This window comes from Cucurbitaria berberidis (genome assembly GCF_010015615.1).
Source record: "Cucurbitaria berberidis CBS 394.84 unplaced genomic scaffold K460scaffold_1, whole genome shotgun sequence".
In the NCBI taxonomy this organism is placed as follows: domain Eukaryota; kingdom Fungi; phylum Ascomycota; class Dothideomycetes; order Pleosporales; family Cucurbitariaceae; genus Cucurbitaria; species Cucurbitaria berberidis.
Window position 1 is genome coordinate 6,268,582 of NW_024468935.1, and position 14,264 is coordinate 6,282,845.

General features: G+C 54.3%; 4 protein-coding genes across 4 annotated transcripts; 2 read left to right on the plus strand and 2 right to left on the minus strand.

Annotated features, from left to right (window-relative positions):
• Window positions 1–2,904: 2,904 nt before the first annotated feature.
• K460DRAFT_351732 (area protein) lies at window positions 2,905–5,632 on the plus strand (the record flags this gene model as incomplete). The annotated part of the gene is made up of 3 exons (XM_040931586.1): window positions 2,905–3,191; window positions 3,268–3,706; window positions 3,767–5,632. 3 exons carry the CDS (start codon window positions 2,905–2,907, stop codon window positions 5,630–5,632), a joined length of 2,592 nt encoding a protein of 863 aa, XP_040794421.1.
• A 1,077-nt stretch (window positions 5,633–6,709) lies between these two features.
• On the plus strand, window positions 6,710–7,517 carry K460DRAFT_273337 (DJ-1; the record flags this gene model as incomplete). Its single annotated transcript, XM_040927864.1, has 4 exons — window positions 6,710–6,776; window positions 6,857–6,923; window positions 6,996–7,349; window positions 7,412–7,517. The coding sequence occupies 4 exons, from the start codon at window positions 6,710–6,712 to the stop codon at window positions 7,515–7,517; spliced, it is 594 nt and encodes a 197-aa protein (XP_040794422.1).
• A 1,324-nt stretch (window positions 7,518–8,841) lies between these two features.
• Window positions 8,842–11,038, minus strand: K460DRAFT_270359 (glycoside hydrolase family 16 protein; the record flags this gene model as incomplete). Its single annotated transcript, XM_040927645.1, has 5 exons — window positions 8,842–8,899; window positions 8,948–9,428; window positions 9,479–10,001; window positions 10,052–10,334; window positions 10,398–11,038. The coding sequence occupies 5 exons, from the start codon at window positions 11,036–11,038 to the stop codon at window positions 8,842–8,844; spliced, it is 1,986 nt and encodes a 661-aa protein (XP_040794423.1).
• A 2,065-nt stretch (window positions 11,039–13,103) lies between these two features.
• On the minus strand, window positions 13,104–13,634 carry K460DRAFT_272663 (uncharacterized protein; the record flags this gene model as incomplete). Its single annotated transcript, XM_040927818.1, has 2 exons — window positions 13,104–13,333; window positions 13,415–13,634. 2 exons carry the CDS (start codon window positions 13,632–13,634, stop codon window positions 13,104–13,106), a joined length of 450 nt encoding a protein of 149 aa, XP_040794424.1.
• Between the last annotated feature and the right edge of the window lie 630 nt (window positions 13,635–14,264).

Sequence of the window (14,264 nt, forward strand, 5' to 3'; positions counted from 1 at the left end):
GGGTGATTGATATGTCCGGCGTTTAGGCGGTGTAATACTTCCGTCGCTACTTGGTACAGCGTGGTCCGGACATTACGCACTCCACCAAGCGTTTCCGCGGTCCCTAGGAAGCCAAAGCTGCGAAGTCGGACGTCTTTGATATGCAGCCGCGTAATCAGGATTTCAAAAGGCAAAAGAGCGCAGGAATTCGCTGCAGACGCGGCGTGTTGGTACGGCTTCTGCGTCCATAGCGTGTCAAAGCCAGCAATTCGGCACATCCGTCTCACGAACTGAGGTTAGCGGAATTGCGTCGGGCTAGCAGTTGATCTAGGCTTTATATCCCTACTAGTGGCATGCAAGTCAGATGTAAGTGGCTTGGGAGGCTTGCATGAGCACGGATGCACCGAAGCTACTTGCTCCCAACGGGGAAGAAGTGTGGGGGTTTCGCGGCTTCAATATCCAGCAAACCATGTCTTTGCATGCTCTATTATAGATATAATGGGTAAAAAGGCGGCGGAATTCTTCGGCTTTGGCCCTGTCTGAAAGGCAAGGCGTAGTAACGTTAGTAGGTCTGCGCTATTCAACTCGAGTTTGTTGTCTTTGTCTCCAAGGCCCAGCTTTCACATGTGAAATCCACAGTGCCGGTCAGCAAGGTTCTAGGCGATCGTCCCAAGTTAGCGGATTTACGACGTCAAACACCAGCGTTGTTGGAGGGAAATGAGTCGTGCCCGGATGTGAATAATGCCACTGCTATCACTGGCTGCAGTTTCAATATACCGCTGGGCGTTGCTAGGGTTGTCAATCCAATTTGGCCGCACGCATGCATTACTAGATCGCCACATATTCCTCGTCTTGCTGTTAGACAAGTCTGTGAGTAATCAACTTGTCGCTCGGTGATGGCGACGGAGAAAACTCCAGCGGGTATGGCCTCGTTCTCCACTCTGCCATGGACCCTGGGCGCGCTCTACCGATTAGGCCTTGCTGGCTGAAGATGGCTCACTGGCCCGATCATGTCTAGTTAGTGCCAGATGACGTGCATGTGTCTAGAAATAGGGTTGCAACAACGTGTGGAGTGGGACCTGGGTGCGTGTCTTGTGGTTCTTTTGGACCTTATATATATATATATATACATATACGGACTTTCCAGAATGTCCATGTAGAATGTAGAGAATGGCTTGGACGAGGATCATTTGCCTCACCTATTGCTGTTGAATGCGCCAATTCCCGCAAGCCCAGAAGCCACGGACGATAGGCGCTGTTGGATTAGACTAGGAGTTTAGATGGCTCCAACCACGTGCGGGAGGTGGAGCTGTAGCAGGGGAAAGCTGTGGGCCCGTTGTACCGAACCCTGAGATGGCAGTGCAGTTCGGGATTTATTGGAAGGAGCCGGTACAAGTCGGGATGAGTAGTTGGTTGAAGTTCGGGTGAACAAAGGAGCTATCTTGGAACTGCGTGTGCCTTATTTAGCTGGTGATCGCAGGCCTGTTGCCACAGGAAGCATCCACTTGCTGACGAGGTCTTCGCTGTGGCCTGGAGCGAGGCACAACTGGGGCTCACTGGAAATGACAGGATATTGCGCGCGCAAGCAGCCAGGTGTAGCGGAAGGTCGACGATGAGGATGAGCTTCGGCGTAGGAATCTGGCTGGATGGATGGATTTGGCTAGGCACCCGGTGAGAGCCACGGGCACAGCCAATAGGGGTGCACAGTCCCGCTGTTCTCTACTACCGAGGCCTTGAGCCGGCTGCAGTTGGTGGATCTGGGTTGTGGATCGCAGTAGAACATGTCAAGAGCGGAAGTGAGCCAGCTCGACTGGCGTCGGAGTCCCTGTGCTTTGTTCTAGAGGAGGAGGGGGGGGTGGAAGGTGGTCAGCAACGCAGCCCACTCTCTGCACGTCGCACACGAGCTCTGGGTCGAGTAATAGCCTACGTCGCGGTGAGACAGGGTCCGTAATTGTATATATGGCTGCACGGTTCAGGCGGTCTCTGAATGAACCAGGGCGTGCATGCTAAGCGGCCGGGCAGACAGGCATTGTTCAGTGTGTCGGTCCCATTGATTCAGCCCCCCCAGGCCTCAACCTCAGCTTGAACCGCCGCGATCGGGCTGGCAAACGGTTCACAACGGGCCCCTGGGTGGAGTGGAGCGCGAGTAGAAGCGCGGTAATTAGCCGTGTCGTGTGCGCAGGCAGCTTGCTTTTTCGAGTGGCGGGTTTGACGACACTGTGCAGTTGAATTGAAGGGTTTGGGCGCTGCCATTCGAGGGCGTTCAAAGCCGGCCAAACAGCACGCCCGGCTGCACGTCCAGGCATTTCTCCCTGGACTGGTACAGCAGCAACAAGGGGCATGATTGGCAAAGGCAGAGTGAATGGGTGGGGGTTGAGCGTGGGCACTGAACGGCACCTCCCAGGCCCACGACTCGCTCGCGACGCTTGCCTTGGTGCCAATGCTGGAGCTCGGGAGGAGCAATTGATTATTGCGCCGCTCACTGGTGGTTGACGGTGCAAGGGTTTCCCCGTGGAGCAGAGCAGGGCATAGAGTAGTGGTAACAGTAGTAGTAGTAGTAGTAGTAGCAGTAGTAGCAGACTGACAGCAGCAGCAGCAGCAAAAGCATTCCAGGGCAAATAATAACTCCAGGCCGACCGACATCCAGTCCCCAGCACCAGCATCTGGCCGCAAACGCCCACCCACTGCCCACTACAGCAGCACCAGCACCAGCACCAGCACAAGCACCAGCACCACCACTCTGGGCTCTCTTCGGCTGTGTGTGGTTGCAGCCAAGGTCCCCCCTCCCCTCCACGCCTACGTGGGGTACGCCCATCCGACACATTCAGAGCACGCGCGCCGTCGCAGCTACTACATCATCGCCCTCCCCAAAGGCACCGTGAGCAACACTTCCCAACGACTGAGGGCTCCTCGCCGCCACACCCCATGGACTTTGCCGTGCCAGAGGGCGCAATGGACCTGTCTGCGCCCGACGACGCCGACCGCCGCGGCGTGCTCGACGATGCCATTTTCCCAGCCTTTGGCAACCCTGTCGACTCGCCAGGCGGGGAGTCGCCAGAGGAAATGCAGAAGAACGACCCGCTGGGCACGCAGATATGGAAGCTCTACTCACGAGCCAAAACCCAGCTGCCCAATGCAGAGCGCATGGAGAACCTGACCTGGCGAATGATGGCCATGAACATGCGGCGGGCCGGGCTCGATCGCAATAAAGGGTATGCATGCCGCCATGTCGCTACTTGCTGACCTCTCGCCTCGTCCTGAGCCTGGCTAACTAGCCATTGCGTGCAGACATATCCAGAGCAGACCCAGCAGCCAGAGCAGTGATCTGATGCCACCACCACCGCCTGCTGCCGCTGCTGCTGCACAGAGCACACGTCCGCCTCCCCGCTCTGCCCCGAGTGGAATCGCGCAGCAGTTGAGAAAGTCGGCCGACCAGCAGGCGCAGGTACAGCAACCACCCCCAGACACGATGAATCTAGACGATTTTATATTTCCCTCGTCCGTCGGCAGTCCTGCAGGCCTGTCGCCAGAAGCGTCGAATGAGGGATCAGCTCCATTTCATGCAACCGCCCCAGCGATACCGATAAGAAAGCTTAATCAGGCCAACGACCATCACCTCTCCCTCGCCCGCGCCTCTGCCCCCTCAGTCCCTCCTGCAATCAATAGAGAGAATGAATTTGGCTACGTGCCTCGGCATGTCCGCAAGACCAGCATTGACGAGCGACGAGTGAGTCCCTTATCGCCCTGCCCACCACGTCCCTCTACGCCCTCACTAACCGCTTATCAGCCCCCCAAACGGCGAGCAGAAGCCTCGCCTCTGGTCCCTCCCGTTCACAGCGGCATGATCCCCACAGACGCCCAAGCAGAGGCCGACCTGAGCCAGTACTCGCTCGACCACGGCATGCGACCCCCGACCTTCCCGGCCTCGCAGGCCCAGGTCCCCTACTCCATCGACACCTTCCAGATGCCCGACGACTCCATCATCAGCTCGGCCGGCCCTTTCCAGCAAAACTTTGGCTTCTCTCCTGTCGGCTCGCCCATGATGAACCACAACGCCTTCAGCAACAACCTGTTCAACCCAAACTCCATGGCCTCCTCCCTCAACTCCACCGACTACTACTCTCCTCCCAGCTCCGCCTTCCCCTCCACGGCCTCGACGCCCCAACCCATGGCCGAGGACAATCAGATGTATTTTGATCGAAGCGGCATGGACATCCGTAGCACGCATAGTAGCGGCTTGTACGGACCGCACCGACCCTCCAACTTGTCCACCTCGATGCAAACCCAATTCATCTTCAATCCCGGTGTAGGCGACTCAGAGTCTGTTTTCAGTCCCGTCACGAGCGCCAGTTCCTCACTGCCCTTTTCGGCATCTTCGTTTGGGCATTCAAGTCACCACGTTGATCCGTCTCATGTACTACACAACAACCTTCCCCTCCGACAGCAACACGAAATGCAAATGACACGCCAAGAGAACATGTTCACTTTTGGTGCTGATTCGGACGCCGAGGACGACGAAGGCAGCGCCTTTGCAGACCGTACTATGCCTGCCCAAGAATTCTCACCCATGGAAGACGGGCCTTTGGATTTCACCTCTGGCTTCCAATGGGAGACCAACCTCTCGAACCAATTCAACCCAATGCAAGCCCGCTACCCCGCTGGGCCGCCTCGAAAAACCGTCACTATTGGCCCAACTGAAATCGTGCACTCACCGCAAGATCACTGGAGTCCAGGGGGTAGTCTTGGCCGGACGCATGGCTCAGCCGCCTCTGTTAGCGACATTCGCAATCGTGGAAACGACCCCCGACGCCAAAAGATACCCCGCACCAGCTCCACGCCGAACGCAGCCGGCTTGGTGCTTCAGGGCATGCACGGTCTCTCGCAGTCCTCACCAAACTCACCTCCAGAGTCGGGCTTCAGTTCTGCAGCACCTTCGCGACCTGAAAGTCCTAATGGAACAAAGCCAGGCGAAGGCAGTGCTCCCACCACCTGCACCAACTGCTTTACTCAGACGACGCCCTTGTGGCGCCGTAATCCAGAAGGCCACCCACTCTGCAACGCATGCGGTCTCTTCTTGAAGCTGCATGGCGTCGTCCGGCCGTTGTCACTTAAGACTGATGTCATTAAGAAACGCAACCGAGGCAGCGGCAACGCACCCGTTGGCTCAGCAGCAACACGGTCATCGAAAAAGACATCCCGCAAAAACTCCATCGCACATACCCCAGTTACGACGCCGACTTCGAACAAGGCAGCAGACTCCGAGTCTCCCAAATCTACAGGGTCCAGCGGCGGCGGAATCTCTGGTGCCAGTTTGCTATCAGCTGCTACACCGACCTCCAAGGCTAACGGCGTGATTCCTATCGCCCCTGGCCCACCCAAAACTACCAGCTCATCAGTAACCCCCACGCAGTCTCGAGGAGTCAACGTGACACCTCGACGAGCGCGGGGTCAGAGTAGGAGTGAACCGCAGGAGCTAGAAATGGCCGATGCAGATGACACGAATGGAAAGGCACCTTCGCGAAGGAGAGACGCCCCCATTGCAAGTCCGAGTGCATTCCCAAGCCAGAACCTGGGCGCTCTTCCCATGGGTGCCATGGGCCAGGGTTTGCAGTCATCAGGCCCTGCTGAATGGGTAAGGACACCCACATTGTAAAATATTGTTTAACTGCTAACAAATGTGTTTTAGGAATGGCTGACTATGAGTCTTTGATCGCTCTTGACGGCTTCCACCCGCCCTTCAGAATTTTGTTTTGCACCAAATGCATAACGACACCGGTCGCGGCGGCTATACAACACAAACTGCACGACTACGCTCTCTTATATCACGTCCGGCGTTTGGATTCTCAAACGTGTGGGTCTATTTAGACCACGACGACCTCTCATCCCTGTTCTTTTGCTGCTTTTGGGCTCATTTTGATGCTTGGCTCTGCGATGCGATGCGCGTTACACGGACTCAACGATAGACATGGACCGATTTTCTGTTTTCTGGCATACCCCTTCGGTCGATTTTCTTAGCAGTGAGATGGAGGAGGCAGGCGCTCCATCAAACCGCTAACCGCTCTAATATTGATCTTAGAAAGGGACATTTGTGATCTGAATCTGCCGTTTGGGTGTCTTTTGTCTTGAAAGACGTTTTCTTTGAGCGGTCCATTTCCTTGCTCGAGCTTACGAGAGATATCCCGGGTTTTTGCAATGCATAGATGGGTGGCTGCGCGTTTGCACAGTCTTGGTATTTGCGCAGTTTGATTTTGGCGCTTGACGTTTGGCGCTCTCTAATGGTACGAATCTGGGTGGTGTAGTTGGTTTGGAAAGCACACATGGGTGGATGTATATAGGCGATCGTACAGTGGTTTAGTGATATCCTTGATGAGACTTGGCGGGAGTATTCAACGAGCAAATGCCATCTATTACGATTTCAAACTACTAGACCTTTGTGCCGTTCTCTGCGTGCAAACATTTTGCAAATCGGAGAGAGGTAAGCACTGACTTTGTGAGGTCTTGTCTCACTTCACCTTTTCCCCGGTGTTTGGCACGTCGTACCTTCCCCACGCAAACGCTCAGGCCACCCTACGTCACACCAACTGTTGATTCAACAACCTCATGGGCTTTCCTTTCCAGCACCTTTCCAACTCGATTTTCTTTGTCAATCACCCATCGTAGAGCATTTGCGTCTCGTTCTCCACTACCGTTGATTTGAAAGTTTGATCGTTCAGATCCTCACATAGACACGATGCCGAAAGCATTGATTCTGATTGCAGACGGGTCGGAGGAGATTGAGTTTGTTACTCCTTATGATGGTAGGCCTCCACCCCCTTCCAGATAGTCCTAGAGTGGCAATATAGCTCAAACATGACCTCAAAATACTAACAACACACAGTCCTGACCCGAGCCGGCTTCGAAGTCAAATCAGCAGGCGTACAACTAAAGAACGAAGGATACGCACAGTGCGTTTCCCCCCCTTTCCTCACGAAATACCCCTACTACCCCAGTCCATAACTCACACATCACCAACGCAGCATGACGCGAAATATCCGCATCGTCCCGGACCACACGACCCTCCAAGCCGTGCCCTCGCAAAACGCCCATGAAAACTTCGACATTCTCATCCTGCCCGGCGGCGGGCCTGGCGCCAAAACTTTCAGCACATCAGACACTGTACTGGACATGGTGGCCAATTTCCGCAAGGCGGGTAAGTGGGTTGCTGCGATTTGTGCGGGGACGACGGCGCTTGTGGCTGCGGAGAAGGCGCGTGGGGGTGGGACGGGGAAAGTGACGAGCCATCCGAGCGTGACGGAAGAGGTCAAGGGGGCGGGGTGGGAGTATAGTGAGGAGAGGGTGGTGGTGGACGGCAAGATTGTTACTAGTCGAGGGTACGTGGAGATGAAAGTCGGATGATAATAGTGGTTGAAGAATGTGCTAATGCAAAGGATAGGCCCGGCACTGCGTTGCTGTTTGCGCTCACGATTGTCGAGGTCATTTCTGGGAAAGAGAAGAGGGATGAGGTTGCTGGACCGATGGTCGTTGCTGAGACGCTGTGAGTTTACGTGAACTTGAGTAGAATCTAGACTTCGATGCGGGTAGCAAATGTCGCCAATTACACGTCTTGTAGTCCAGTAGTGAAGTGACGATGCGGCATCCTTCCTAAACGGGTAACTTGTTGAAAAAAGGGAAACAAGGTGTAGATTGCACAGCTAAAATCTCACTCAATTATTTAACGTAATTGTGTCATCAGGCTCATGCAGATCCATGGTAGCGAGGGAGTGGAGTGGGTGGCTGGACGGAGAAAGGGCCGATCAATGTCCATGGTCGAGCCAGCGTGTGCGACTACCACGTGAGCTTTGTGTCATGGAGGACGGACTATCCATGCATGACTTGTTGTTTAACGATCTACACGAGTTGCTGTTGACGACCCCATCTCACTAGCGTATGATACTGGGGGATATTAATAGACATGAAATGATATCTCAGTAGTAGTGACTAGCACGCGGTTCATGTTTTGCACTTTTTTGTTCATTCATTGAAAAAAGCTTTTCAGATATCCGAATAGGCTCCACTCCATGTCTTGCTTGCCTCAAGCATATCCTCCCCCAACACACACAGGCCTCTAACCCCTCCCCCCACTGAAAACATTACAACGCCCGCAGGAATTTGAAGTAGTAGTCATCATCAGCCATTCCCATACCGTCTACTTCAATATGCCTCCTCAAAGGCCCATCGCGTGCTGCTCTTCGGCCAATACCAACAAACGGGGGCAAAGACCAGATGAGAGGATGATAGAAATGCATTATCAAAGGGCGATCCACGCCCCCAAAAGCTCAAAAGTAACCAAAAAACAAAACAAACAAGACTAAAAGTCCTGACAAGTCCAAAATGCTTTATACAAGCGATGCATAGAAGAGCAAATGCCGTGATATACAAAGGGCGCCGTCTATGTGAACTGGAAGAGTCGACGCCGCCAAAATAACCAACTCTGTCAGAGGAAAGTAATTCACGTCGCTGAAAGAAGGGAATGGTGCGAAATACACAAGCCGTGGGCCTAGGGTAGGTGGGTATCTGTCCTAGGTGCCAGGTTACTTGGTTGCCGCCCCGTCTCTAGAAAAATCAGGGACGGAAAATAATCCGTAGATATAAAAAAAAAAGCGCCAGAAACGCCGCGCCTCGAGCTCCGGTGCAAATGCTGATTGCGTACAGTGCCTTGACCAAGGCGTCGAAGAAGGAAACGTCTAAAATTAACGTGCTCTTGCGATATTCCATTTTGCGTGTATTGTCGTTGCCGTGGGCCACATTAAGTAGTCGACATAAGGAAACAGGAACCAGATCCGGTGGCTCCTTTTAACGAGAAAATGACGAGCCTTCCGAAGCTTATGACTTGCAGTCATGCATGAAGGAGTTCTTCGGCCAGTCGAATCCTGTTCCTGCCCTGTTGACTGTTAGCAGAATTCAATTTTCTTCACCCTTTACCACTTACCAATTGGTGAGGTTAGGATTCGCATATGGCGCCGGGTGCTTCTCAATATACTCCGTGGTGGGATAATCATCGGGATCGCAGGTTACAATCTGGTTGTTCTCCGGCTGGTATATACGGATGTAGTCAACCCGCATAACAGCGGGTAAGTCCTTCTGAATCTCGTCGAGGTTGATGGCGGCGAAACTGTTCGACATGCCAAAGTTGGCGATGATGGCCATGGGCTCTTCGGGAATCACTCTCGTGCCGATGTTGCCGTTGGGCCGTGTCGCTGCAGCCTTCATTGTCCAGGTCTTGTCCTCGCCGACATACCACGTGATGAAGCCGTTTTTGCCAGTCTTGTATTCGAACGAGTACGTTTGGTACTGCTTGCCGTTGTACCAGTCGGTATTCAGGTTGGTTAGCCCTGAGTTAGCTTGCTGGTAAGGTCCACCCTTGTAAGCGTTAATCATGGTGATCTGGGTATTATAAACCTCGAAGTAGTCTAGTGATGTTTAGCTGGGAACCCAAGGGACACGACATGGAAAGACTCACTGTAGTCGGGCATATACCAGATATCAAATGGCGCTGCCTGGAAGGATTGGGAGACGACTCCGACAGCGTTGGTTTCGCCAGGACCCAAAAAGTGGACTGAGCCCTCCAAGGCATCAATCTCCGGTGCGCTTCGAGACCTGCCAGGATTGGGATGGTCTTCGCCTTTGCATGTACAAGCTGGCAGTCTCATTCCAGGCAGATAACTGAGGCCATCATATGAGCTTTGGTTTGGCGTGATGCCGATGTCGCATTCGTCATGGTAACTGTACGGCCAAAGGCCTTCGGTCGAGCCAAGATAGCCAGGACGGGCGAGGTTACCCATGGTCCAAAAACCAGGCCAGAACCCACTGACGTCACCGCGACCAGGTAACGATATACTGGCTTCCAGGTGGCCGCCCTTGTAGCACAGCTTGTTCCATGACTGAACCATACCAGATCGATAGTTGAGGCCGTGGTTCTTGAACAGGTCAAACTTGAGGTTGAGTGTACCATTCTCGGTGTAAGCTGCATCGGGATCATACCACTACGGGAGATTAGCGCTGCTTGAATGAATGGATGCCTGATTACACTAACCTCCAAATCCTGCGTAGCGCCGTACCAAATGTCTACAGCTTGAAAGTAGGGATCATCTCCATCGTAAAACGTGCGTCCGTCTTTTTTGAACTCGTCTGAGAAGACCAGGACCTGTTTCGATCCATCGGCTGATGTCCGTGTCATGGCGCTCGCTGGTGTGTCGGGGTCGATTAGACCCGTGCGTAGATTTTTGAATAAAGGCTCGTTCTCTTTTCCTTTTATACACAACGGGTTGTTCGTACAAGGACCTCTTACTGGTTTGGTCATTTTGTCGACAAAAGTCCTGCATGACAAGGTTAGTAAAGATGCGATGCATGAGAGCGGGTGGATCAAGGTAAAAACGTACATTACAGGATAGCCGATGAACAGGAAAAGAAGCCCAATGGTGAGTAGGGCGAGTCCGCCAAGGTTGACGAGACCTCTCCTGTTCCAGACGTCGCACTCTAGCTTGTCCTTGTCGTTGGGATCTGGGTTGTGCAGATAGTCGTCCTTTTCGACATCTTCGGGGAACAGCAACAGCCCCGCCGAGGGCAGGATGTTGAACTTCTCCGACACGGTCTGTGTGTTTAAATCCTCTTCGCTCCCCGCGCGCGACGGGGCTCTCGAGTCGTCGAATGGCGAGGCAAAGGGGCCGCCCGAGTCGCGTGTGGCATCGGAACTCCAGCTTGTCCGGCGCGACGACATTGGTGACTCGTCGCGATAGTGGCCACCAGCACCCCCCTTGAGCTTCCTTGGCGGGAGCAGCATCTCGGCCGACTCGGCGATGCCTTCATGTTTATAGAGCGAGGATCCTGTTGCTGAGCGCAGGGCCGCACTCGAGGCAGTGCCGGGGCGTATGGGCTGTGTTAATGAGCGGGCCGAGTTATTGCGCGCGGTGCTTGGTCGCACAGCAGGCGGCGCGTTATCGTCGGTACGGGCTTCTTGGGTACCGGAATTGAGGCGGATGTGTGGAGGACCGTCGCCCCTAGGAGACTGCGGCGGTGACATGGTGAGCGAGCGTATGCGGTGAGAGTGCTAACAGAGCTCTCTGCTATGACGGCGCCAGGGCGGGCGTGTATAGTCGCTAAAGGGGGGCTGTTGTTGGTGGGCTGTGGCACGCAGTCGGGGAAAATGGCAAAGAAGGGAGCGATGTGTTTCCAGTGGCCGTGCAGCAAGCAGGCAGGTGACGGGGCAACCAGCGTCGCAATGCAACAAGTGCTCGCTCGGTATCGCTGCTGGAGTGGAAGAGTAGGACTCGGGCGCAGCGAGGAGGACGAGGACGAGGAGGAGGAGTAGAATGGGTCGATGGGTGGGAAGGCACAAGTGAGTCGCTCCTGGCCCAAACGGGGGCGTCCAGGGTAGTAGTCTTGTCAGCCAGGAACGCGCGTGGGAGGCAGGCGCGATTGAGTGCACACGACCACCAATAATAGGAGGCGAATTGGGGATTATTGGGAGATGTCGATGTCGCTGTCGCTGTCGATGGATGCACGGGTCAGGATGTTCGCACAGGTTCCTTGTGGTGGTGAGAGGACAGCGGTAGAGTACAAGTGCAAAAGGGAGTGAACAAACAGGTCAAGTGTCGTGGAGAGCAGGGTGGCAATGGGTTGGGAGCTCCGGGCGAGGGTCCCCTGGGGCTGGTCCACAGAGCCTTCAGGGAGACGAACAGGTCGAAGCCAATGAAGGGCCGACCAGCTCCTCACGGGCTACTACAAGACCAGACAAGACAAGACAAGAACAAGACACAGGAGGGCCTGCTACTGCTAAATTTACCGTCCCTTCTTGTCATGTCCATCGCTATCCTCCATCATTTACGCCCAGGGCCCTCGCCTGCCACCACCGAGATTGCGCACCGCTATGCTCGACTATACAAAGCCGTCATGCACGCGCCCCTGACTGGGCCTCTCTCTGGGACGATCATCGCCAGTCGCATCTTGATTTGATTCTGTCATCCCTCATGCACTCACCATGTAGTCTGCAGCTTGTTTCTACAGAAACATCGGTTAGCTCTAATGTGCCCATTCCCCCCCTCACCACGCTATTCTAGCTGTCTATCTAAACATAGTCGGCGCCTTCCACCCATAAACAAAACCAACTTCATCCTTCCCCCAAACCTTCGTGCCTGTGATGACGCGTCGCACCACATATGATAACCCAGCGCCCAGGCTATCTAAAGCCTTTGCCGCACAGCCTAGTCGCGGCGGCGGTCGAGCCTAACCTTGCCATCTCTCTCATCTCGTATCCGACACCTCACCCATCGTATCGCTGCCGCATGGCGTAGGCGATCGACTTACTCGTATACCCTCTTGATCCTTTTGTCGTGAGGTCGTGCCATGTCAAACTGTCACTCACTGTCATTGCCACTTCGCGACCATGGTTCTGCCACCTTTTTCACACGTCTCCCACGACAATCTCACACAGCCAACGAGGAGCAGGACACATGTTTTAACATGGCGCAACCCCGTCTCCTCTCCTGTCCTGTCCTGCCTTGTCCTCTCCTGCTTTGCGTGTGCCCAGGTGCCCGCCAAGCGCTAAAACCTCGTCCCGAAATTGGGGCGGAAGGCGCAGTTCTAGAAATTCCTGCAGCCGCCGAGCCTGGCCAGTGATTGGGCCAGTGACCATCTTCGCCCGACGAGCCAATTAGCGCCCGCCCACCGAGTCGTCGCGCAGGGCTGAGCCTTGCTTTGGTATAGCGACGCTGAAGAATATATACCTCGTGGATGGCTGCTGGTGTTGCAGCTGGACAGCCGCCAAGTGGTGGGAAGCTGAACCGCAAGGCTTTGTTTGGCCAACAGGCTCATGGCATGGTGTTCCTGGGCCTTTGCATGTTTCAAAAGGTTGATCTCAATGAGCTACGTTGCAGCTGCACGGCAAGAGCTCCACTCTATGTGAGCAAGGCGGGTACTTCTCCATAATTGCCCTGCTTTTGCCAACAACGCTCCGCTGTCTCACGGTTTCTCGGTTTTATGCCCTAAAACATCTTCTCGTCATCTCCTATGCATAGATAGGCCCGTTATTTTCTACTCGATTCTACATGCTCGAGCCTGGGATAATATAAACCACTTCAATATAGCCATCACGACTCAACGCTGAGCGCCTTCAATCCCACAATCCTGCCTTCCTTCTCATCCGCAGTCACGACATAGTATTCCGCTCTTGTGCTGCTAAGCTCCACCCTGAAGATCTTGACCTGCCCGTTGCCTGCCTTCTTCACCGCATCGATTACCGTCTTGTACTGGCTCTCGAAGCTCTTCTGCTTGACCTCTTCAACCTCCTTGTCCCCTCCGATGAGTTTCTTCAGGTCATCTGTGCGCGCATCAGCCTCATGGTCATATGTTTCCAGGTCCCACTAAAGGCGGTTTCATCTCAAGTGTACCGTGTGCTTACCTGCGCTGACATCGCTCCCATCAAACTTCAGTGCGACCGGTTCGAACGGTTCGTCCGCGTCACTCGTGTAGTATTCCTCCACTTGTTCTAGTACCTTGGGCACATCAGTGTCCACGCTCTTACTGCCATAGCTTTTCTTCGACGCGCTCTGCTGCTCTGCGGCCCCAGTGTCTTGGTTGGCCTTGTTGAGGAAGGAAGCGTAGTCGGCGTCCGAGGACATGTTTCGTCTTGGCAGAAGAGCTGCTCTCGTGCGTAGAGGGCGAGGGTAGGTGCTGAGCTTCGAGGTGCCTGAGGTCAGAGAGTAGGCGGGCTGTGAATCGCGGCGGTTCTGAAGGCTTGTGGAGGCGGTGGAAGTGGCTGTATTGCCGGATATATCTGTCTTGATGGAGAGGATAGATGAACGTCTTGTAGTAGGTGTGCGGTAGGCAGTTCTTGCAGTTCTGTGGACAAGTCGCTGAGGTAGCCTGCCCATGATTTGGCGCTTCAATGACGCAACAGTCGAGCTGCAGCTGTGGCAGGTGCGATGCGGGCCAGCCCCACTACTCCCTCCTCACCAACAACCCTAACTCGTAGCGCTCAAGGAATGTAGCCCTATGTGACAATCACTGCTCCACACGACAAAATCAGGCTGTAACATTAAGAATTTATTGCTTCTTCTGGTTCGTGACGAAATAAAACATCATACAGCCGTTGCTAAAATGGCAAAATCAACAAACCGATCATGCTCGTCTGACATGTCCTCTCCCTCAAATACAATCCCTGGATATCGCTCCCTTCAACTCCGGCTAGCTGGCAACATGTCTAGATGCTCCGCTGCTCCAAAGACCCCAAACATGGAAGTAGACTCACT